This window comes from Ascidiella aspersa, chromosome 2, assembly GCF_963924565.1.
Source record: "Ascidiella aspersa chromosome 2, kaAscAspe10.2, whole genome shotgun sequence".
Taxonomy (NCBI): Eukaryota; Metazoa; Chordata; class Ascidiacea; order Phlebobranchia; family Ascidiidae; genus Ascidiella; species Ascidiella aspersa.
This window is the reverse complement of record NC_139448.1, coordinates 17,818,382-17,842,924: the sequence shown is the minus strand read 5'-3', so window position 1 is coordinate 17,842,924 and position 24,543 is coordinate 17,818,382. Positions and strand designations below refer to the sequence as shown.

Here is a 24,543-nt window from a genome sequence, read left to right as displayed (position 1 = left end):
ACCAAAAGGATAATCATTTTTTTTTATTGTAATAAACTATACATAGGTATATTTCAACAGGGAGACATGACCACCGTGCTATCTGAATCCACTAAATCGAAACTAAAACAAACTGCCATTGTAATTTAAAGAGCATACTGTCAGGTTGCTTATAGATTTATTGTACATTCACATAATTTAGCATATTTTGCTTTCAATAAAAGAGCTTACAGCGCAGTACAAACACGTGTTTCCAGTAAGGCATGCATTGTTAACTGTTTTGCAGTAGAAAGGACACGACTAACGTTGCATTTAAAGCGAATGCGTTGAGGATTAAAACTGGCCAGTTAACGAGCAGGATGCAGGGAAAGGAAATATACCTGAACGACTTAAACAAGCATTTAGCACACGCACAACGAACACAGTAAATAACAAATACAGACGGTGGGACCTCTACACATTCATCGTAATGATTGTATTGTTTAATATTTTATGCTTCTTAAACTTTTCGGAACATCTATGCAAATTTATTTTATGACATCATAGCAAAACAACAAAGAATCACAAAACTTGACTACCAGTATCTTGCAAGTTAAAAAAGGGAAAAGAGTAGTGGGCCTCATTTGTTTTGAAATTTCCGGGCTAACTATTTAGCTAATGGACCCCTGTTAACAATTCTATATACATTTTGAGTAAAGTTGAGTTTATCGACAATTTGTTGGCACGCAACAAGATTATAGAAGCTCGAGATGGTGCAGGGCTAAAACTGATTTAGTTTGAAGCTGATGCTGGTTTCTGCTATGATTGAATCCGGCTCCGTTTGTTAAGGTTGATCGAAGGTTGCTTGAAAGGTTGCGTGTTCTAACAGTTTAGCCACAGCAAGGTATTAAACGGATCTGAGTTTATTGAGAACATCAGAACGGCAATCAACTTACAGGAATAGCTAAAAGTCCATGGTACAGTACTAACACAGTCCAGCATAATAAAGTCTGTCCGTTACATTATTTCAGTTGGTTAAATTGTCCAAATCAGTTCTAGTTACGATTTACTGATTCAGTTAAGATCCCGTCTCGTTAGGCTTTAGAACACATCGCCTGGCCATAAAGGCATTTAGCAGAGGCGTGTTAACGGGTAACGTCTCCTTGTTACTTGTTTATGGACACGGTCAAATGTTTATCTGCGTTTGCGTCACGTCATAAAGTTGTTTGTGAGAACAAATAATAAGATTACCCCTACAGTGGTACGCAGTGAAAAAAAGGTTGAGAACCACTGTTCTAGACTCTAGAAAGAGTCACTTCACTCAGTTGATATTGCATGTTGAGTATTTTTTTTATAAATCTCGGAACACATGATAAAATAATGCGGCGATTCAAGCTGCTAGCATAAAAGCCGTATCTCATTGCTCGTAGAGTCCATCGCGAAACGCCAAAAACACTCGCGGTTCGGGTGCTGGTCACACCTCAGTGGACACCTTTTACGGGTATAGTGACGTCAATTTGTGATAATGCTAGATAAATGCAAAATAATGCTAGCTAAGTGCAACAAATGAATATTTTGAAAGTCCGTGTGTTGGGTCTGACTAATATTACCATGCTTTGTAGTTGTACTGAATTTTGAGAGTTTCTGGGCGCTGGTCTAGAATCCTATCTCAATGCACAATATTTGGGAAATTAGGTTAAGGTGGCAGGTGCAGGTTAGCGTTTGAGTCATAACTGACACCCTAACGCCTTGTTTTAATAATGTGGTAGGATTCTAGACCAGCGCCTATTATTTAATCATATTATGCTTAACCCACCCCAGGTTGGAAGGTAAGGCCTGCGCGCTGTGCGTGCCCACGCGCAGTTTCCCGAAAAATAAAAACTTTCATTGCGACTTTTTCATTGCGCTAACGGTTTTTCATTGCGCTAACGGGTGAACTTTTCATTGCGCCAACGGTTTTTAGTGCAGTACTCCATTTTTTTTTTATATATACTTGATATTCTGTATAAGTTTTAATGTTTATTACTGGTTGATATATTAAAATAAATTATGTTATTTTCATAATACTTTTAAGATAATACAAGTGTACCGCCAATTTCAGATGTAAGTCGGCTGTTTGTAAAAGTGTAAGACCATTGCTAAACTGTTTGCACATTTAACTGCAACTACGCATTATGTTGCAAAGATTAGCAAAAAGTAATCATCGTCAAAATGGAAATGATGGAAATAGTGCTACAGTTAATTATAGCAGAGAAGGTAACCAAAATATTTGACTAATAAACATTTATAATTATTACTTACTTAGAAAATTATATTCAATAGTTTAAAGCAGTGCTCTTCAACCTTTTGTATATGAAAAATCATTTAGCATTTTAATATCATCACATCAATTAAACCAAGCTGAGCTGTTGAAGTTTTACACGCTGTCTGTTAGAGTTGAATTTTGGCTGCAGGCTGATTGCGAGTACTATTGCATGTCATAAAACGGCATTCAAACAAACTTGAGAAGTCAAAAATTAATTGTTTATTTAAAGTTTGTGATGAACTCTTATATACCTTTTCGTACTGGCGCGCCCCATGCAAATTTTGGTGCACCCTAGGGTGCATCATGCACACCAGTTGAAGAGCACTGGCTTAAAGAATAAAACTGCTTACAGTTATGTTAGAATGATGCATATATAACTACACAATTGGCCTGTAAATATACATCACATATAAAATAACAACTATGACGTCAAAATACAGGTCTTCTCATTGAGAGTTTTGTTATGAACATTGAGATTAACCATGATAAAAAATTGTCTTTGGGGGTTAAAAGCAAGCACTGAACAGAACTAGACTGGATGACTTTTTATAATTTATATTTTTTTTTAATAATATACAAATGGTTAACCGCTTGGTTTTTAATTGAATGTCTATATCAGGGTAGTCCAAGGTTGACAACATCGCAGCATATTTCATGCATATTCTTTGTGGGCCACATGCATTAGGCTACATCCGTACAAGCAGGGCTGGGGAGCCACCGTAAAATAGCATTAGCTCCGGCTCCAGCTCCGGAGCCATCAGGCAATTATTAAATGGCTCCGGCTCCAGCTCCGGAGCCATCAAACACACACCCAATGACTCCGGCTCCAGCTCCGGTGCCACCAGTCACTTTCAATGGCAAGTTTTTAAAAAAAAATATTCAATGGCAAGTTTTAAAAATTGCTTTTGGCTAACTAACGTTGGAGATGGAACAAAATATAATTTCTTAGCTTTAGCACCACAAATTGAAAAATGGCTCCAGCTCCACAAAAATAATAAAAAGGGCTCCGGCTCCGGCTCCAGCTCCACAAAAATAATAAAAATGGCTCCGGCTCCGGCTCCAGCTCCACAAAAATAATAACAATGGCTCCGGCTCCGGCTCTGGCTCCAGAGAAAATGCTTAGCTCCAGCTCCGGCTCCGGCTCCGGCTCCCCAGCCCTGCGTACAAGGGCGTGAAATGTTTAAAAATCGAAAAGTTTTGTATAACACGCACTCCGGCTCAAACCGGTCATTAGTTATTAGATATACCAAAATTAGGCGACCTTGCTACTCCCTGCTGCGAATTTGGTGAGCGATAGGAATCTGGTTTATTTCATGGTATAACTGGAAAAATGTAATCATGACCAAACCATTGCAGTATTCTTACTGTTCGTTTGTCACTTAGATTTCTTTGAGTAAACAGTCAACGGTACGAATTGCAATAATTCAACAGTGCTCGCGGGATACAAAAAGTGGCCCGCGGGCCTGGGTTTGGACCACCCTGGTCTTTATTATCATATTTTATCATCTTGAAAAAAAAATCTTGAATTTTTTTAAATTTGGGTCTGCTTTATGGGTAAATATTAATAAACCATAAGAAGAAGAAAATATAAAAAATATATTATTTCAACAGATGTAGTTCCCTTGAGGTTTTCCAATACATGCTCTAACACCAATACCCCTATTTTGTTTATTATGTGAGCAACACTACAGTACATTTTTGTGGTTATTATCGTTTAAAATAAATTTATCTGTTGTTCTACCTTTACCTAAAATACTAGATTTAACTTGAAAAGGTGTGATTTTTGTTTAGCTTCTTTGCCAGTAGGAGGTCCAGAACCCCCTACTGTTGGAAAAGTTGATCATCACAGTATTGAGCTGTTTTGGGAGCATGACAATGATGGAGTTCATACCGGCGATAAAAGGCAAATTGTTTATTTCATACAAGATGTCTGGCAATATAGCACATTTCCCTTACGTCCCCAGAACCTTTTAATGTATTATACTATTGATAGGTGTTAAATTATTCATTACATCATTATTGTGGTACATAGTTTGGCAATAAAATTTGTTTCTACGTTCTAGGCTCAAGTTTACATTGCAAGAAGAAGATCGAAGAACAAAGGAATTCAAAACTGTATATAAGTATGTTTTTGTAGTGAAATGTTACACAATATTTTCCAATCCAAAATACTGCTATGTACTACAGTGGATTTGCGGATTCATATAAAGTAGAAGGGTTGGATCCTTTGCAGAAGTACACCTATTGTCTACAAATAAGTACTAGTGATGGCGATGTCTCGATCAGCTCACCGATTACAGTATGCACCACCAGTAGGTTACTGATTATTTTTTATTTACTAATATTAAGATTCTATGCAAAAGCCTGTATATTGGACAGCAAAATTGTAATTTTGTGGTACATTCTTTTCAAGGGGAAATCAAACTAATATGCGTTTTTAGTAAACGCAAACAATCTATAATATGTGAAATTTTAAACTGTTTAGCATATGACTTTTTCGTACACATGACTCCGGTCATAACAATATAATTCCGGTCATAACAACATAGGTGCTTTCATGAAATTTTCTCGTACCCCTGCCAACAATGGTGTTGCCGCAAAGCCCATTTGTGATTTCTGTGACCCAAATACTGTCTTTTACACTCTAGTTCAGTGTTTCTTAACCTTTTTAGCGCTTCTACCCTTTTTGAGCTTTCATGAAATTTTCTCCTTCCCCCTGTATATAATGGTCGGTGGAAGTAAATATAATAGGAATTAAAATCTGTGTATTTACAACAACGCTAAATGCATCCATTAAAAACAGTCTTGTAAGTTCAACAATGTTTACAACACACAAACAATCAGTCAAGTTACTAATGGCTCTTTGTTCCTTTTTTTAAAATTATTTATCTTCACAAATATGCCTAAATAGCGCATAATTTCACACTACTTTGTGCTTCGTACTACCAAGGCATAAACATACCTCTGGTTAAGAACCCCTGCTCTAGTTCTAGAGATGGATATTAGACCTTTACTAGCAGATTTATAGCAAGACTACACTGAATGCTTAATCTGTGCATTTTCTATCAAACTTTGTGCTTTGTTGTTTATTGCTGGCAGCAAGTAAATTCATTCAGTTCTCAATCTCTTGAAGTCGGGCGGCGCAGTTAAAAAACGCATTGTTATGAGACAATGAGGTTTCTTACTAAATAAAACACAGTAAATACCGTACTGGCATAATATCATTTACAATTCCAAAATAAAACTGTACTGGTAAATCTGTTCGAAAAGGTGCTCTGTGCCCTAAGGATATCCCTTACCCTTGGCGGTCAATCTTGTACCCCCCACGTGTATGAATACCCCCAGTTGGGAACCTCTGACGTAAAATATTCATACTTAACATATCATTTATTTATTGTATATATTTTATTTAAAATGACCAAAAAATAAAACTCGTCCTCATCTTGTTTTGCAGAAGAACCATACAACAGTGAACAGTTTCACAGAGCTATTCTCAAAGGAGACATTGAATTTGTTACCAAAATAATTGACTCAGGGTAAGTTTGTTAAAGAGCTTGTAAGTTGGAGAATGCGTTTTTGTACAGCAACTTCGTGATTTTTTTTTGAAAATCATTCTTATTTTAAAAGTCTTTCTATGTTAACTGACAAGCAAACATGTCTTATATTTTTTTAAATATACAATGAGTCTTAACAAGATGCCTTTGAAAAGGCTTACCAAAATTGGCCAGCCTGATAAAGATTATAGTGCAAGCAAGGCCAGGCTAGGAAAACAACTAGCCTGTGGTATGGTTCTAACTCACAACCTCCAGTCAAACTAGGGCCGTCTCTCTATCAACTGAGCTACGGCAGGCTCAAAGGGGAGCATATTGAGAAACTACTATAGCACCATTGCCTACTTCAGTGGTCGGCAAACTGTGCGCCGCAGAACCATTTTTAGTGGGCCGCAAGTTGCGTTTGAATAGTTTAGTGTTAACATGTAGTTGTGGGCCGCGTGATAGCCGTACATACATTGCACTTTTTTTTGAAAATACATGTAATTGTTTCAAAATTTTTATATTGTCTCAGCGTTGTTCAGACCCACATGCCACATGTGATCCTGAGTAGCCTACCTGTCTAACTAGGTTTTTTGCCACATTTGAATATATGGAAACGCAAAATTTTTCGCGCTTTGCGCGCATAATATTCCTTTTATAGTATGTTTTGCATTATGGCGTGGCAGTGTTTTGGCCATCAAGGCGCCGTGAAATACTTCACCTTAAAAACAAATATCCTGAATCCGTCACTATTTCCGTACTGGTTTTATGTAGTGGGCCTTCAAAAGCTCTGAAAAGAGTACTTTGGGCCGCGATAAAAAAAGTTGGCCGACCACTGGCCTACTTCATCCTGTTAACCTCAATTGAAGGGGACTATCAGCACAGACATGTTTTTGTTCATGTACGTTTCAGATACATCTATATACAATTAATTATTTTTAACAAACCTCCTCAGTTAACCTGGAATAATTTTTTGGGTCAAAAAAAAAACAGGGGTCAGCAACAACCTTTTGAGCTTAACAAACCCTAAAATCTTTAAATTTTGGCCAGTATTTTTGCCAAAGGTTACCATGGATTGTTAATTTGTTTCAGTTAATTGATATAGAATAGAAAAATGCAGTAAAACATTTCTTTGTGAATCATACCACACTTGTGAAAAAATACAAACTTAGCTCTATCTGTGGCTATTACAAAATACACATCTGGCCCATTAGATTTAGATTTCCAAACTGTTGATTAGAGAAGATAAGTTTGTTTTTATTTGTTTATAAATAACTCGGAATTGACTCTTTTCAGCGCCTAGTATAGAAGTATTACTTATATCAAGCATAAAACGAGACTCCCAAATGCTAATCTTTGTAAGCGTTTGAGGATATCAGTTAGTGACAGAAAGCCCCAATTCGATGCTAATGTAAGACCTGAAGTCTAAATCAGGGGTCCGCAACCCGCGGGCCGGATGCGCCCCGCCAATGTAATTCATTCGGTCCGCCGCCTCTTTGACAAACTAGATACGAGTCCATTTCAAATACTTTTTGACTATTTTAACTAAAAAAAACGTGAAAAAATTTCGCCCTGACTTAGAAAGGTTAACAAACACTAAACAAGATTAACTATTAAAGTTATCGCATTTCTTTAAAGTAGTCTTATTACACTTTTAATTGGGAGTATGGATGACAACGTTTGGGCTCGAATTGTAAACCAAACAAACGCCCTTTTTCGCGTTTTGCGCCAACACTTTACTGCCTCCTTAAATGTAACTATACACGCTTTTAAGTGAAAAAAAAGATCCGAGGTCCGCCTGATTAAAAGTTGTTCTAACATTTTAATAACACAATTCTCAGTTAAATTTTTGTGCTTTCTGAGTTTGGTGTTGGCCCGCAACTAGAAAAGGGTTGCCGACCCCTGGTCTAAACCAAATCATCAATTTTCTCACTGAAACAATCTTGGTGCTGTAGCACACTTCACTTTCGACTCTTACAAAGTTATCAATATGTTGTAGGGTACATTTACATAAATAAAGCACCATAAAAATAAAAGCGTGTCTAATATGTTTACTATTTGCATTTGGTGGATCATCATGCAGGTTTGACTGTGGTGGATCATGGCAGAAATCATTTGAACACCCCTGGTCTATATGATGGATGATATAATATAAATTAAATACCTTGACTTGTAGTAAAAATTAGGAAACTTATGCAGAGACAGAATACTTACCCTTATGTTGGCACATTCCTAAAATAAAGTTGTGTTACAGTAATGTGGATGTTGATGTTTGTGACAAATTGGGATTTACTCCACTCATGAATGCCGCACAAAAAGGATTCTTGGAGTAAGCTGTGTTTGATGAAATGTTGTATTTTCTGAATTTATTGTATTTTACGGTTGATATTTAAACGATTTATATGATGTTTCTTTAGTATCACTAATATCTTGCTTTCCCATCGAGCCGATGTCAAATTGGCAAACTCCAGTGGGAAAACCAGGTACGTATTTTTAAATTAACAGCAAGAAACAAACTAAACATATATATTACCAAATTCCAGCAGCAAGATGTTACTAAAATAGTAATTGCAGTTTTTCCTGGTATAAGAATATATATATTGTTAAGGTTATTTTTAAATATAACACTGTTATTAATATAATTTATTCTAAATCCATTAAAATTCGAGGCCACAAGCCTTCAAATCAAGGTGTTTTAAATGGAAAAATAAATTTTCCAATAGTAACAATGTTTTATTTTGAAATGCCTGCTAAAATTAATATGTTTGCTGGTGCTAAAACTTAGTCACCAACTCTAAAATACTTTCCATTGAAGCTGTGTTGTCATGAAAGTTTGGAAGCCCTTATGCAAAAGCAATTACAAGAAAATATACTGGTTGTTTTACTTAAATATCTTTAGGAACATGTTGGGTGTTTTGAGTTTTTTTAAGTTCTTTGTAAATTGACAAGAATTGACAAATTTGACTTATAAAAAGTAGACCAATGATCCCAAATCAGACTGTGTCACATATTTTCTTTCCAAAGCATGATGCTTGCCTGTTTTTCTGGAAATCAAGCGGTTGCAAGCCTTATGCATGAGGCAGGGGCAAACTGGGAAGAGACAGACAGAGGAGGTAGCACAGCATTACACTGGGCAGTGGATGGAGGAAACTGTAGTCTTATCCAGTGGATGATTGAAGATGGGGCACCTGTAAGTAATCTTTAGAATGACATTTTAAATAATTTGAGCCTATCTTTAATAATAGCATTAGCTATTAACGCCCTTTATATTTGCTTGAAACATTTTGTTGAATGTCTCGTAAATTAATTCAGATGCTCCACATTTCTATATATTGGTAAGGCATGTTATAACGTTACAGAATGCTCTTTAAAGTATTCAAAAACTGATGCTACTACTTTTCTATGTTAACACAGTTGTAGTGAAATGTTGTATTATCAAATGAACTATTTCGTGAGTGATGTTAATTTATACAACTTGTCTGCAAGGTTTAGTAAACCCTTGGATTGATATGTCGGAAAAATTTGCCTTCCAACCATACTTGTTCATAAAGGGACCCTGTACGCATTTGCTGTTAAATAAAATTGTCTATAACATATGCAAGTTTGAATACATGTTACAAGTGAATTTTATTATTACTTAATAATTGGAAATGTTCAAACAATATTTTCTGAACTAAATATATTTTCCACATTTACATTTAGATTTTTAATACGTATTAAAAAAAAACTTTTAATTTGATAGGTTGATATAGCAGACAAGGCATCTGAATGGACCCCACTTATGAGATGTGCAGCCTTGTCTGGAAACGCTAATGTTGCTTCGGTTTTGCTCTCAAATGGTGCTTCAGTAAATGCAGTAGACAAGTAATGGCTTATAGTCTTTATAATATTATAGTACATTTTAAAATATTACTTTTGTTTCAGCAAGGGCAACACTGCACTAATGATAGCAGCATTGAATGGACATATAACTTTAGTTGAATTACTGGTTGCAAGTGGCTCTGACGTGTTTAAAAAGAGCAAGGTGTGGTTTGTTGTTTCATTGTTAAACCTGTTGCAAAACGATATTTCTTTTAATTTTTCATTTTGTTTTAGCATGGCAAAACTGCTTTGGAAATGGCCCATTCATTTGACCGCAAGGTAAGTTCTTTTTTAAATAAAAACTAAACTTTTTCTAAACATTAGGTTATTTTAAACAACCTTACATAATTATTAGAATGAAGTGGTACATAGGATCACAAAGATGTACTTTTTAATAATAATTAATGAAATGCTAAAATTGTTAAATTTGTCCCGGCTGCGTAAAGTGGTTACCGTTGTAATAAACGCGGTATCGTTTTCGAAGAGCTAAGCAATAAACTCCTCCGCGACGTAAGAATACCCGTATCTTATGAAGTAATAATATTAATCAATGCAGTTGCAGTAAACATTGAGGAGCCTAAATTTATGCCATAAGGCATATGGTTTATAAACAGGGAAGGCGCGAGGGTGCGCGATCTATTTTTGAAATAAGTCGCATAGTAAATATTTTACCGATCGAGTAAATAACAGCAATATTTTGAAGACAGGTGCCTAATCACGTTACGGGAATAGTCACACAGATCTTTAACGAAAACCGACGTGTGAAACGACTTAGCGTTAACAACGTAAATTTAAAATGTCAATATCATGGTAATTTTTTTACGGGAATAGTCACACAGATCTTTAACGAAAACCGACGTGTGAAACGACTTAGCGTTAACAACGTAAATTTAAAATGTCAATATCATGGTAATTTTTTTACGGGAATAGTCACACAGATCTTTAACGAAAACCGACGTGTGAAACGACTTAGCGTTAACAACGTAAATTTAAAATGTCAATATCATGGTCATTTTTTTCACTTCGCGTTGCAGTATTATAAATTTACCACATCCAATTAAGCGAACGAGTTGACTAACAGTACTCTATATAGTAACTATATATATCTAAAATCGCTAACTGTATGCTGCTTGGAGGTCGAGCCGAATCCGAATCGTTTTTTTTATGAACCGGTTTGGGGCTAGTTTTACCTAAACAGCTTTTTTTGGACTTGAAAAAAATACGAGTTGAGGGTCACTTACACTTAACCTGCCAAAAAAGGTTCACACCACCATGGAGCCATCTTTAAGTGTATTTAGCTTGTTTTTTTTCGCTGGTCGCCGACCGGCTTACGTTCTTTAGCAAGAGAGAGGCAGAGTAATGTCGCACAATTGCTTCGCAATACTTTGAAATAGAAAGCTAGTTGTTTTCTTCCAGACAGAAAAGAGACAATGTAGTGAGTCGCGTCTCAAGCAATCTTTGTCCCATTACTTCTAAAAATTTTCGGGTAAGAAAAACAGTTATTAAACGGTCATAGGACGCGGTTTGGATCTAGAAGTACGTGTTTTCTTAAGTATCACACAAGTTGTACAAAAACTCTTACCGATATATAAATGTCACGGGTTTTCGTTACTTGAAAGATGTGTGACTCACTTAGTCAAGTTTTGTGTGTTATAGCCCAGTTTTTATTGGTATCTTCTCAGAAACATCACACAACTTGCAAATTGGTTGCATGTTAATTTGCCACAATAGTTTTTAAATCATCGGCCGTCGTATGCGGTTTCCGCAAACTTTTTTACCACGCCTACGCTAATTTTTGGTTACATGTGAATTTCCACATTAATTGTTTCATCATCATAGGCTAACCACGAGGTTTGCAAACTTCAAAGCCAACAGCATAATCAATGGTTTCCTTTGTTTAACCACGCAAAATTAGGATTTGTTTTACATCGCTGGAAGAACGCATGTATCCTTAACCAGGGCAACGCAGGGTATTTCGATTAGTAATATTAAACATAACAAATATTTTTTTTCATTACTAGCTCATCAATGTCAAGTAAAGTCCACTGGATAACGTACAATATGGTTAACTAATTTTTATAATGCCCGTTATTTGAAAGGGGAAATATAAGGCGATAAAAAGGCCCATGAGAGATAAACTCATCGTATACGCTATGCAAGCTGTAAACCTAACAATACTTCAGAGGTAATTGACAAACGCAATAGCGCAAAAGATAACGACTAAACATTATACTAAAGCGGTTGGTGCTTTATTGCTTAGCTGCGACATGGTTAAGTTAAGGTAAAGAGGTAGCACAAGCACAAACAAGCGTTTATAATGTACAATTGCGAAATAGGAAAAAAGGCGATCTGCACGCTTCGATGAACGTGGATGCACATCGGTAGGTTCGCTACAGAACCCCCCTCCAGAAGCGGACATGTGTGAAGTTGCGTAGGTTGCAGGGAAGTTCGTCGGATTGCTTCGTTAGTCACTTGAGAACAGTGGCCAGGGTCAAGCGACTATATGCATGTGGGCGAGTTCAATTCGCTGTCGGTGACGTAGTGAATAATGCGGGTTGCATCGACGGCGAAAATAGTTGGCGAGCTTGCATAAGCTGTCTTGGGAACGGATCCTTTTAAGGGTTTGTGCGACGTTCGAGACGAGCGAAGAAGAGCTAGTACCAAACGCAGGTAGGCTAGCTTCCACAAGCGGTCTTAAGAACGGAACCCTGTGGATTGGTGCGACGTTCAAGACGAGCGTAAAAGCAGCAGCTTTCTTCAGCGGCCTTGCCAATCGAATATCCTCCGGCATGTGTTGTAGCCACCAGGGACGAGTGTGCCAACGAGAAAACGTCTCTAGTAGAGCGGGCATCTACTCTCGTGAAACAGGTGTTTCTGTTCACCCGAGAAAACGTGTTTATAAACAAAAAGTCGCGCTTTAAGTTCCTACCGGGATCGGGTAGAAAATGGAAGAAATGAACGCTGCCTCTTGATTGTCCAGTCAGTGAAGTTGAATAGTTGCGCTGCCGTTCCTGCCGGGAAGAATAAACAACGAAAGCGAAGAGCATTGCGTCTTGGTTGTCCCAAAGTGAAGGCATGCTGATTAGCTGCTGCGTTGCGCGGGAAAGCGCAGATGCCGAAAGCAAGCGCTCTTCGATTGCGTTGTGTCAAGCCGAGTAGCCAAAATCCTAGCTGTGTTTCCCAGAACGTAGGAAGCTTTGTAGAACAGGCGATAGTCATTCAACTAACTTTGCTTAGACTCCAGTTATTCAATTTCTTCTGACCTTCAAAAAACGTTTTGAAGACGCGGGGTCACCAATAAAGCGGTTGGTGCTTTGTTGCTCAGCTGCGACATGGTTAAGTTAAGTAAAAAGGGATAGCTCAGCACAAACACGCGTTTATACTGTACAATTGCGAAATAGGAAAAAAGGCGATCTGCACGCTTCGATGAACGTGGATGCACATCGGTAGGTTCGCTAAAATACACTGTTTCAAAAACTGCACATTTTTAATCATTATCGTTTTCATTAATTAACCCCTTTTTTGCGACGTCGACTTACGAGTTACAATACTTATCGAGTTACAATACTTTATATAAGCTTTTAGTTGAGGTGCGTGGTTAAGCAACCTTATAAAATTACGGTTAAAACTTAAACGGTTCGACTCCCTGATTTAACAAAACACTCAGCTTTTGTCTTAACTACGCAATGATTTTTTATTTTACAAAAGAAAATAGTTTAATAGGACTTTCACGGCCATGCAGATAATTGCGCTAATTTAGTTACGTCAAGAGATGTTGCGCTGAGACCAGAAGGGAGAAACGCGATACGCAAACCCAGGCTGTTCTGTTTTGGACTAATTTACGTAAGTACCAAAGAGAGACACGGAAGTGCCTCAGATATACCAAGTGAAGCTACTAGCCGTAGACTATCTCAAATAACTTTGGCCTGGCTAAAGTTATTCTTAGAGATCACCTTAAAATAAGGCGGGCCGCTCGTCCAGCTGTTGTTTATTCTCATGCGATTTTTAGCCGACCGACCGACAAATATTATATATTAGGTGTTTTTTTTTTTGTAGTACAAAGGCCAATCAAACCGTTTCTAAAAAAACGTTTGACCGTAGTGTTTTTTACGAATGTTGACGAATACAGTGCGAAGCGCTACACAGATGACTGATATGAGATTGTTTCAGAATACTTATTCAACACAGAACTATTTTTTTGTCAACGCTTACAATTGGTAGCATCTCCTCTTGGCAAAACGTTTTTCAAAATTCGCACACACAACTAAAATGACGGCAGGCCTTAACTGCTTATGAGTGACCGTTTCCCAGTCTATTTAATGTTGATGGTTGCAAATAAGAGTTTAAAGAGGGGTGCACAAATATCTAAAAATTAAATCGGTTTACTTTTCGCGTAACCACTAAGTGACTAATACGTGTTATACCTTCCGTGTGTAAGTTTGCTGAAGCCCCTGTTATAGTCGATGATTGTTGCAATTTAACATATAACCAGATTGCAATATTGTGTACTGTTTCTCAAATAAATCGACAAAATACTATAGTATAGTGCGATACACTTTGCGAAGCACACGACATAAATATGTGATGGCAGTAATTGTTCGACCTGTGTGATTTTAAAGCAAATACGTAATACTAATACCGGTACCAAACAGGGTCCACCGTTACCGACCCCGTAGCCCGTTTGAAAGTGTATCTTGCTTTCTATTTAAAACTACAGAAAGAAGCCACCAAGCGTTCGCCTATATCACTACAACGTCCTAGCTCCTGATCGTTAATAGATCGATCGTCCGGCGCACAAGCCAAATATATTTATAAAAGATATCTTTCATTAAAAAATAAAGATAAATATATGGCATTGTTAACTAGCATCTTATTTTTGCAGCCTGTTATCAAGTATTTGGAAAGTGTCATTGAGCAGGAAAGAGAGGAGCGACGAACAAAGATTAGCAATACATCCCTAAACTTGTAAACAGCAGTCTCATTTTATAATCAACAACTGCCTTTAAAATAAATGTGATATTATTCCAAACATTTACTGGACCAACTACACTGCTTGCTATATTTATTATTATGTTGTACGGCCATGAACACTGTTGTAACTTAAAGTAAAACTTTATTTTAAACACTTATCTTCACCCGTCTGCTCACTGTTTTGCAGTAAAACCCGTTTTTATTCTTTTTTTTATCGTTGTTATGCTTCTATGTATTATAGATATATATTTTTGTAGACCCTAATGGAAGAACGTAGAAGTTGAAAAATAAACATTGCAGTTTTTATTTTGTATACTTGAGCATTTAGGTAATAGTAACTGTTTAATATTCGGTCTGATGAATCAAAAACAAGTAATAGCAGGGGCTGTAAGTTTGTCAGCCGCCCAAACAAAAAAGTGCATTACAAAAATACCATAAATGTGCAAGATAGGTTTAAAGTTCAGTTTTTCTAGTATGATGCTTCTCTTCGGGTCTTGTTATTTCACGATAATCTTGCTTTCTTAAAACATTGTAGTTGAGAAGTTGAGAATATTCTTTGAGTAGCTTTCTCCAATAGCATTCAATGTCACCCATTTTTAAATGAGCTGTAATGAATTTCCTTCCTCTGTCAAAGCAAAATATTTATATTACATTTTAAAATATATTAAACAACCAACAAAACACAATGTTTATTTTTGCCTATGAACGTAATACTAATCAACATGTTATAGTTAAAACGCCTAATAGCAAAATAATTACTCCAATATTAATATTATTCTTTAGGCGTTCGAACCATAAATTGAGCATTGTCACATACATGTTATATTTTACCTCTCTGCAATTTTCTGCACTATTTCATTGTTTTCTTTTGCGAATAGCAATAAATCCTCGGCATCACTTAAACTTGTCGATACAGGAATGTAATGCACCCACGGCTTTAAGGCAGGATAGAAAAACTCTAGCCAATCAGACCCCACATGGAACACTAAGGACCCACATAAGAACAAGTGTTTCAACCTGAAACTGGCAGCCACTCCTCGGAAGTTAAACAAGTATCTAAAAGTGGAAATATATACTATTAGTGATTTATCACCCAATAAAGGTTAAACAAGACGATTACCTAACATATTTTTTACATTAGATAAAAGTGAAAAATGTGGTACTGAAAGGTTTTATACTTATATTTGCAATGGTCCACTAGATGTATCACATCTGCAGGGTCAGCCCCAAGTGTATCCTGCAAAAAACACATAGCAATCAAATAACTCGATTGTGGAACTTGTCTAATCAATATTAATTGTAATTTATTTCCGCTTCAACAATCAATTTAACAATGCCAAAATATGGCAAAATATCTCACTATTATTTTATCAACCAAATGACCTAAACTTCTATACAGTATGTATATTGCTTAGATCAATGATTATATTTAAAAACAAAGCCTTTAGTACTAAATTTACAACGCAAAATTTTGCTTACTACCTTTTTTGACTTCCATGCCTGATTTTTTGTGTATTTTGCATCTATGAGATCGGGCTTTTTTCTTGATAACAAAACTAAAGGATCTCGCTCACTGCTTGTACGAGATCCTCTAAAAAAACCAGTTTCTTCTTTTTCGGACCATGGATATTCTTTTGACTTTCTAGATAACCAAAAAAATGTTTTGTAAAAATCAATTAGGTGTTTACCCTTATATTATGATAGAAATATAAGTGTTGTATACTTTATTAAATCTCGTCCAATCAAATCCCACCTCCCAAGACCAGTTGGGTATAAAGGGTAGACTGCTGGCCCTCCTTGCCAGAACGTCCAAGCTGGATACATTATATCCCAATGTTGGCGACTCTGTATTTTACAAAATGAACAATATTGCAATTCCCGATTTTTAGGATTTGGAAAACTTAAAGAAGTATGTTTGAATGTTATAGCAAAGTGTTTGCTACCATTTTTGAATAAATTCATCACAGTTAAAAGTTTAATTTATATATTATTATCCAAGTAGATTAAATGGAAGATTGTTGATTAAATGCAGGGTTTCCTAACTTGATTGGCCAGGGCCTGTCCACCCCTTCACACAATGATCAGTATTACACAGAAAGTGTTTTCAGACAAATTGTGTCTGTTGTTTTCTTTTGCTTATGGTTAGTTGGCAATATAATGATGTAAATTAACATCTAGCACATTAAAGTTGTTTATTATGTCACACTTACGAATTGTATTAAGGTAAGTGGCGGATTGCTCGGCATAATGAAATTTTTGACTTTTTAAAGTTCAAATTTTGTCAAACCGATTTACAAAATGCACAATTTTACTGGTATTGCAAATGTTATGATACTGGGTATGTGTTAGTAAATTGTTGCTAACTAATTCAGTGGTTCTCGACCCAGTGTCCATAGATTCTCAGGGTTTTACTAAGGTTTTTTTTTGGGGTCCATACAGTGTTGTAAACAATTCATTTGGGGACTTAAGTAAGTCAAAACCCAGTCAAGTCCTTGTCATAAAAATTAAATGTTAACCAATTACATTTGGTAAACTCGTCTGTTCATGGGCAATAATTAAACTAAAAAATGTGAAATATATGGTAAGCTAATATTTTTACATGCATAAGAGAAAAATAACACAATTTAAAAACAAATGTTACATAAAAACACTTTTTTTAACCCAAGTAATTTGTTCAAAAGAATTTAGTCAAGTCAAGTCATTTGAAAACAGTGACTCAATGCACATTGACTTAAGTCATTACAACACTGGGTCCATAAACCGGAAAGGCCCAAGATCATTGCAAAATAGTAAAAACAAATTAGCCAAACTAGGTCCTCCTGTTAAAGCCGCTAGTGAGTCCTTATTTTCGGGTATTAAATAACCTACCAAAGAGAGTTTATATTGAAGACCACAACAAGGAAATCCAATAGATGTATTGGTTACAAGAGTAGAATATTACCACACCACAAACAATAATGAAAATTAGACACACACAATTACTTACAAACAACCGAATGACAGAGCATATATATAACACCTAAAGTCTCACTCGCAAATATCACAAAGCTGCACCCAAACGTCTACTGTACTCTAGGCGGTCAGCCGCTCATAATATACGCTACACAAGAACTCTCTCTCACGGGAACCGCTGCACTCCGGAGAACCCGAGGACTGCCTTACTGGGCGGACCTTTTTGTGAGAAATTAAACCGCGGCGAGACACAAGCGAAAAAAGATCGAGAGATTTAAAGAATTGTTTAGAGACAGGAAATAACGAGTCCAATTAAACGTGCGAACACCAGAGCGCACAAAAAATTAAAAAGAAATATATGTTATTATACATGTCCTGAAATGCGAAAACCTAAATCCTAGCCCTACATTTAAAAGCAAAGGCGCAAAACTAATAATCAAAGTCAGAATTTACAGTCGGCGAAATTAGCAACCGGTGATAATTTGTAGTGCTAAGTAAGCACGTAACAATTGCTTTTGCTAATTGTTAAATACGATTTGACTTGTATTTGGGTTATGGTTTATTTTAATTTGTTTACTATATTATTTTCTGTTTTTTAGCCATAAAGCTCTTGGGTCATTTGTGTGGGCTGTAAGGGCCATATCACTGTTAATAGCTGTAAGTGGCTCAGACAACTGTGTAAGTGGCCTTAACAATTCATCTTGATAAATGACATTACATCGAGCAATCTTAAGACTGTTTATTTATTAAAACAGATAAAACATAAAATCATTTCTTAAAATCTTACAGAAATATATATATTACGCCTATAAGGCATCATCAGTTTCTGTACAAAAAACAAACATGTAAAAATGCCAATATGGGTGGTTAAAAAGTAAAATATATAAAATTAAAAAGAGTAGGATAGCGTATAGGTCTAAAATCATAAAACACCTGCAGATGTCAGATGCAAAAGTAACAACTAGCGAATGGCATCAAACGACAACGTGACAAAACGGAAAAAAAGAGAAAAGCACGCAACTGATAAGCATGTTATCAAACGGTGTCGCAGAGCTATCATTAATGACAAGAAATAAAACGGGACAAAAACAAGCCCTGGGCAAAAAATTACCTTACGCATGGTAGTATCATTTTTTGGATAAATATCCAAAAAATATTATCCAAAAAGTTTTTGGATAAATATCCAAAAAATGATACTACCACGCGTAAGGTAATTTTTTTTGTTTTTACATTTTATTGTCCGCGTGAGATCCTTACTTTCTAAAGTGTTTCAGCTTACATCGAGCAATGTGTGAATATTTGTTGAGTGCATAATGCTTTATGCCTCATTCTAAATTCAAAGTATTTTTGAATAAACTAAATAAAGCATTCCCCACCCCCCGCTTTTGCACTAAGTGATCATCACACTAAATAAGTTGGGAACTCTTGAACCATTTCATACTTTATCCGAGGGCCAACTAAGTTTTTTTTTCATAAAAGGAGTTCCTACTATTCTATCCCCTAATTAATGCTGAAAATTTTCCCCAAAGCAATAATATAGAGTGCCATTTAAGAATTTACACAAAACAACATAATCTATGTCATATAGTTGCATGTGTCTTTGCCCAAAAAGATTTTCTTAAACCGTACAAAACATACTAAAATGTAATAACAGTTTGTGCATAGTGCAAAAAACTTCTGCATTTATATAAAGTATAGTTTGCAGAAATGGCTGGTGAAATTCCCCTGACAACACTATTATACAGTGTGTATAGTAAGTATAATACCACATTCCTTGGTCAGTGGGACTGTATAAAAGAAATAGCAAAACAAGAATAATATTACTGAGAATAGTAACAAAAGTGATTGAAATAAAATATGTTTGTTAGTAATGGCAAAAAAGTATTTCAAAAAGAGATTTTTTACCATTTATTTTCTCAACGAGTCTTTCATGCTTCCCAAAGTTTAAGACCTCTGCTTTAAAGTTTAGTTACAAAATAAATATTGAGTATACTCCATGATAGTACCTACCACTTTGCTGAATGAAAATACAGGCATAGGTTCTGCATGGCGCATTGACATTGGCCAATCTCTTACATTTATTGCCAACTCCATGTCAGGCAAATCCTTGATGATTTTTAACAGAAAGTACTCAATCCCAGAACACCTTAAGGAATACACACAAATTAGTTATGGAGTGCATTTTAAGTATAAGCAAATATCATGATTTTCAAGCAATAAAAGTTTGTTTTTAAAATTTAGGGCAAATAAAACTTCTGCCATTAAAGATTAACCCTTGTTATAAAGAGATTTACCTGCTTGGGAACATACATTTTTCTTCTCTATAAAGTTTATGGCCAATAATTTGATAATGAACTGCATGGGTAAGTGCATTTAACAAATCCTGTTGGTTGATTTGTCCCCTCTCTTTCCAAATTTTTAGGTCATTTATAATGACATTTTCATGGCAGGTGCAATTTCCTTTACATGGAACATAGCTTTCTTGGGCGTCTTGAATTTTTTTCAGGTATTTGTCCCATTTACCTAAAAAGGTCAATAAATTATTGTTTGTGCTAACATGCCACATATTTCATATTTGTTAAATATTCTACCACATACGATAAATACGTGTTTCAAGAAAGATTTTAGTTTTGTTTTATTGGTAAGCTTCTTGATTTAATTGTCTGTGCATAACTAGAGCACTGATCGGTGCTCGCAACCGGTTTGCCGTGAGACCATGTCAGGTGTGCTGCGATGTTCCCGGAGTTGTTTTTGCGATTTTTAACGGTATTTTTTAATAATAAACTAATTGAAGAATTTTTTTGTATATGCTTGTAAAGTCCTCAATGTTTCCTGATACCTTAGTGCAAGGGGATGCAATTTTTCAGGACTTTGACTGACTTAAATGTCTTAGGGAGACCACAAAACAAAAAATATGAAGATAAAGGAATGTTATACATCAATTCTTTGCGCCTTCTGCACATTTAATCATAAATCGCTCCCTCTGCTATGGGCTGCATTGGATTTTTGCTGATAAGGTCTATTTTTAATCGTCCTATATGTGCCTTTTTATCTCTGTTGGTGTTCCGCAAGTAAAAAAAGGTTGTGGAGCACTGGACTAGAGCAATAAATCACGAATCGTTTTCATACGTTGTGCACAGTTGATGTATGTTGTTTCAATTTCATTAATTGTGATATTACAGTTGAAAACTTGGATAAACCTCTTTTTCACAGTGAAAATAATATATGCTCAACCAAAACAATGGATATCAGGGTTTTTGTTTAAGTTTTGGTTTGGGTGACCGCTAAGTAGTTTTAAGAGACCGCAAGTGTTTCATTTAAATACCAAAAAGTTGCAAGTCCAAAATTTGGGAAACCGCTGGAGAAATTTGGGGGACCGTTTCGGTCCCCCAAAACACCTTTAAAAAACACTGTTTTCACTATACAAGAGGTAATATTAATACTGAAACTACAACGTGTGACTTACCAGCAATTGATGGCTTAATGCAGATTGGAAAAAATAAAACGACAATAACAAAAAACAAGTTGCAAGGATTAATCTTTATAGTATACATAGCAAACAACAATTGCCTATTAAGTAGTTTTATAAATTACACCTTATTTCAAAACCTAATTCAAAGTGAAGGATTCAAGTTAGACATAAAATGGTAATAAAACAATATCTTACATTGAAACTTGAAAAAATCCCTGAATAATTAATCAAACATACTCGCCAAAGTCCACCAATTAAAAGTCATTTTGCATTACAATGATTTATCCCGGATGAAAAAAGCGGCATTGCTATACACACTGGGCTGCGTCTGCAGCTATGTCTGCAGCTATGTCTGCTATGAAATTGACAATAAATTTCTGTTGTAAAGCAGGCCACCAAGGCTTTACAAAATAAATCGCATGTAATGTAAAAAAACAAAATAAATAATACATCAGGTATACTAGTTGTGAATTCATTTGAATTAAACTACCAGTTTTCTGTCTGGTTGCTGCATCATTGGTTAAAATACCTATTAATTCAATGAACACTTTTACATCTAAGTATACCTTGAAGCATAAATTATTACAGGAGTGTGCAACCTGCAGCCCGCGGGCCACATGCGTCTTGAAAAAAATATAATTTTTTTTTTAATTTTAAATTATATAAAATAAAAATTATAATATCATAGCATTAAAACCAATGACATAATAAAGCCAAATCTGCGGTAATTACCACTACACACAAGATATAAAATCGCCTGAATAAGACCTAAACCTGTAGGAATAAGGCCTAAATGGACACAATAATGCTTAAAAATTGGCACCGACTTCTTTCCCCTGTTTGGGGGTTAGGGTAGGTAATGGGCAGGGATAGAATTCGGGTTAGGGTGCGTTTTAGGTAAGGAAATAGGTTCTATAGGTCTTATTCCAACTAGTTTAGTACTTATTCCGACTTGGACGGTTTTACGATTAGGTATTAGTCCTATTTTGGTATAATTCGAAAATGGGTTTTATTATGACCTTGATGTTGTTATAATTCTGGTCGTATGGCAGGAGTCCTACCCATGGCTGAAAATTGGCATTCATTGAAAGTATGTTTTTTTTCAGTTAAGCTTTACATCAAAGTGTTACACAAAATTTTATTGAAACAGTAGTGACTTTTAAACAACCAGAGAATACACTTATGTTTGCTAGCACTTCAGTTGAGTCTGATCGAAGCCTTTCAATCTGCATAAACATATTTGGCCAGTCGGTGTAGAAGGTTGCATGCCCCTGATTTTTTATATATGCCACTTTAAACAATATTTATATTTCTTAGGAAGTTTGTGTATCAACATTGAATAAAATTCTATAATAACTTCAAATAAAAAATGATATGTCTAGTCACTTTTATAGCCAGTTTGTGACAAATGCTTAATTGGGTCAATCCAATTCCAACCCCTTGCCCTTTCACCATAGGCGTTTACACGATCAGCTAATTTTCTTTTTTGAGCTTTTGTAAGTTGTTCTTTTTTGGGTTTTTTTAAGGTGGCAGATGGTTGTTCTGCAACAATGTTTGTCTCCACTACTTTAACAATTTGTAATGGCTGTTCAGCCATTAAATCTTCTTGATTTTCTTTTGCCCAGTCTATAAGTGTAAACAGCATTGCATCTCCAAGCCAGTTGTTTGCTTGTGAATTTAATTGACTTATAATATGTTCTTTAATGTGAGGCAGGACATGATTGTTATAAAACGCATCAAGATTAACTTCTGGAGGAGTTTCTGGGTACGAAGGAGGCCATTTAAATTCAATTAAAAATGATTTAGGATTTCCATCTTCTCCAACTTTGTATTGGTAACAGGTTTCAGTAATTTTCTTAAAAGCTTCGTCTTCTTCAAAAATAGAAATTAGTACCTCTTCTTCTTCAGTTTGTTGTTCGCTTGTTGACATTATATAAAAATCCCAAGCAAACTAAAGTTATTGTTTTCACAATCGCTTAACTTCCTGAAATCAGGGGAAAGTGAACAGCTTCGAAAAGTCTCTTAAGCCTACTAAAAATTTCACAAAGATTGAATTTCATGTTTATACTAGTGCACACTTTGTCTTAAGATCTATGGCTTGAAATTTACTTTTTTAGATTAAACAGTTCAACAAAAAGCCAAAGATGCATCCCAATCAAAAACAGATTTTAAATACAACTTTTAAACATTATTGAAGGTTTAAAATAATCTTATTTTTTTCGTTTCATACAAATAAAAATATTAATTTAGACATTGTTAAATATTCATATTTATTTATAATCAGTGTTGTATTGACCCTCAGTCAAAAACCTAATGTGTTTAGGGCAGAATGACATTAATTTACTTCGGACAAATAAGAGGACTTGGATTGAGATTATTTAATCAAATGCCTTGGCTGTTAATTTTCCTTAACTTTGTTTAGTAAAACAATTCTCATGTTTTTTTCATAAAAGTTTTTAGTATTTTGGGAAATTATTACTTTGAATATTAAGAGAAGCAAATTTCAACAGTTTCATATATTCATTTTTGATGCCAATTACTTGACGTGGACTGAGAATATAAATGGTCTGATGTAGGGATGTTCAAAGTAGAATATTGAATCCTTAGATTCAAATCCAGATGGGATAAAAATCCAGATGGGAATTCTGCCGTTTATTTCGGATAATTGAAACTGATATAATTTAATGTTTTACTGCCGATTGTTGCGCCTAATTGTACAAACGCGTGTGGTAAGTTGGTCTGTCGCTGCGGCAACCAATTTATAGCGCTTGCTTTAAATGTAACCTGGTAGTGCAGTGTCAGTGTTTTTTCGGGCGACCAAATACTTAAACGTCGATATCAAAACAGGGTGCGGAATAGCATTTGGGTTAGGGAGGGTTAAGTATTATTTAATTGAACCAACCAGTTTTAATTTTTTTATTTATGTACTGTAAAGTTACCATTCCATATATATTGCAGAATTATGATGGCCAAAAGTTAGGAATGCAGTCGGACTCCTTTTTAAGACCTGCATCCAATAGTCTGGAAAGTATGGAAGATCTCGCAGGTGCACGTCTGAAAAAATCTGGGTGCACTTTATGATTTTTCAATGCATCCCGTATTGCATACATGCAAAAATAAGGGTGCACAAGGGTTTTTTGCAGTTTAGATTTTTTGGGGGTGCACTTTCGAAAGGTTAAAAAAAACGTGGGTGCACTGCACTTGCCATACTTTCCACAGTGGTGCATCCATAGGTTTTATTCTTGTTTACTCATTGTTTTCAATATTACGAAATTAGCGATGAATACATTGGTTTTAATAAGCATAAAACGCTTTAACGCCCCGGGTGCATAAAACTCTTGATTGATTTTTTTTAATTTAGTGCTGTACACTCGGGAACTCGGCGAGAAGTGTCATGATTTAAAGGCAGACTAGCGCTGTAGTACTACATGAAAATCTAGTCGCGTTGTATATTTCAGTTTACTTTGCTGATTGGCCATGCTCGTGCCATT

At 35.6% G+C, this 24,543-nt stretch overlaps 2 protein-coding genes across 2 annotated transcripts; one reads left to right on the top strand and one right to left on the bottom strand.

Annotated features, from left to right (window-relative positions):
• Window positions 1-2,064: 2,064 nt before the first annotated feature.
• On the top strand, window positions 2,065-15,849 carry LOC146164129 (fibronectin type 3 and ankyrin repeat domains 1 protein-like). The gene is made up of 12 exons (XM_083381316.1): window positions 2,065-2,214; window positions 4,055-4,166; window positions 4,327-4,386; window positions 4,451-4,575; window positions 5,718-5,799; window positions 8,051-8,125; window positions 8,214-8,279; window positions 8,821-8,986; window positions 9,539-9,660; window positions 9,721-9,820; window positions 9,892-9,936; window positions 14,540-15,849. The coding sequence occupies exons 1-12, from the start codon at window positions 2,133-2,135 to the stop codon at window positions 14,624-14,626; spliced, it is 1,122 nt and encodes a 373-aa protein (XP_083237442.1). The 5' UTR covers window positions 2,065-2,132; the 3' UTR covers window positions 14,627-15,849.
• Window positions 14,778-23,075, bottom strand: LOC146164128 (protein O-glucosyltransferase 1-like). Its single transcript, XM_083380673.1, has 8 exons — window positions 22,439-23,075; window positions 19,875-20,103; window positions 19,591-19,726; window positions 16,352-16,473; window positions 16,111-16,270; window positions 15,807-15,865; window positions 15,460-15,684; window positions 14,778-15,253 (listed from the first exon to the last, which is right to left on the bottom strand). Exons 1-8 carry the CDS (start codon window positions 22,980-22,982, stop codon window positions 15,082-15,084), a joined length of 1,647 nt encoding a protein of 548 aa, XP_083236799.1. The 5' UTR covers window positions 22,983-23,075; the 3' UTR covers window positions 14,778-15,081.
• Window positions 23,076-24,543: the final 1,468 nt, after the last annotated feature.

Excerpts from the sequence above, each read along its gene's own strand:
- LOC146164128 (XM_083380673.1), bottom strand. The coding sequence starts at position 22,982 with ATGTCAACAAGCGAACAACAAACTGAAGAAGAAGAGGTACTAATTTCT. Across the intron at positions 15,866-16,110 it reads AGGCATGGAAGTCAAAAAAG|GATACACTTGGGGCTGACCC; the intron begins GTAGTAAGCAAA and ends TGTTTTTTGCAG. Across the intron at positions 15,685-15,806 it reads GTGGACCATTGCAAATATAA|ATACTTGTTTAACTTCCGAG; the intron begins GTATAAAACCTT and ends TTCCACTTTTAG.
- LOC146164129 (XM_083381316.1), top strand. The coding sequence starts at position 2,133 with ATGTTGCAAAGATTAGCAAAAAGTAATCATCGTCAAAATGGAAATGAT. Across the intron at positions 8,126-8,213 it reads GCACAAAAAGGATTCTTGGA|TATCACTAATATCTTGCTTT; the intron begins GTAAGCTGTGTT and ends ATGTTTCTTTAG. Across the intron at positions 9,821-9,891 it reads ACGTGTTTAAAAAGAGCAAG|CATGGCAAAACTGCTTTGGA; the intron begins GTGTGGTTTGTT and ends ATTTTGTTTTAG.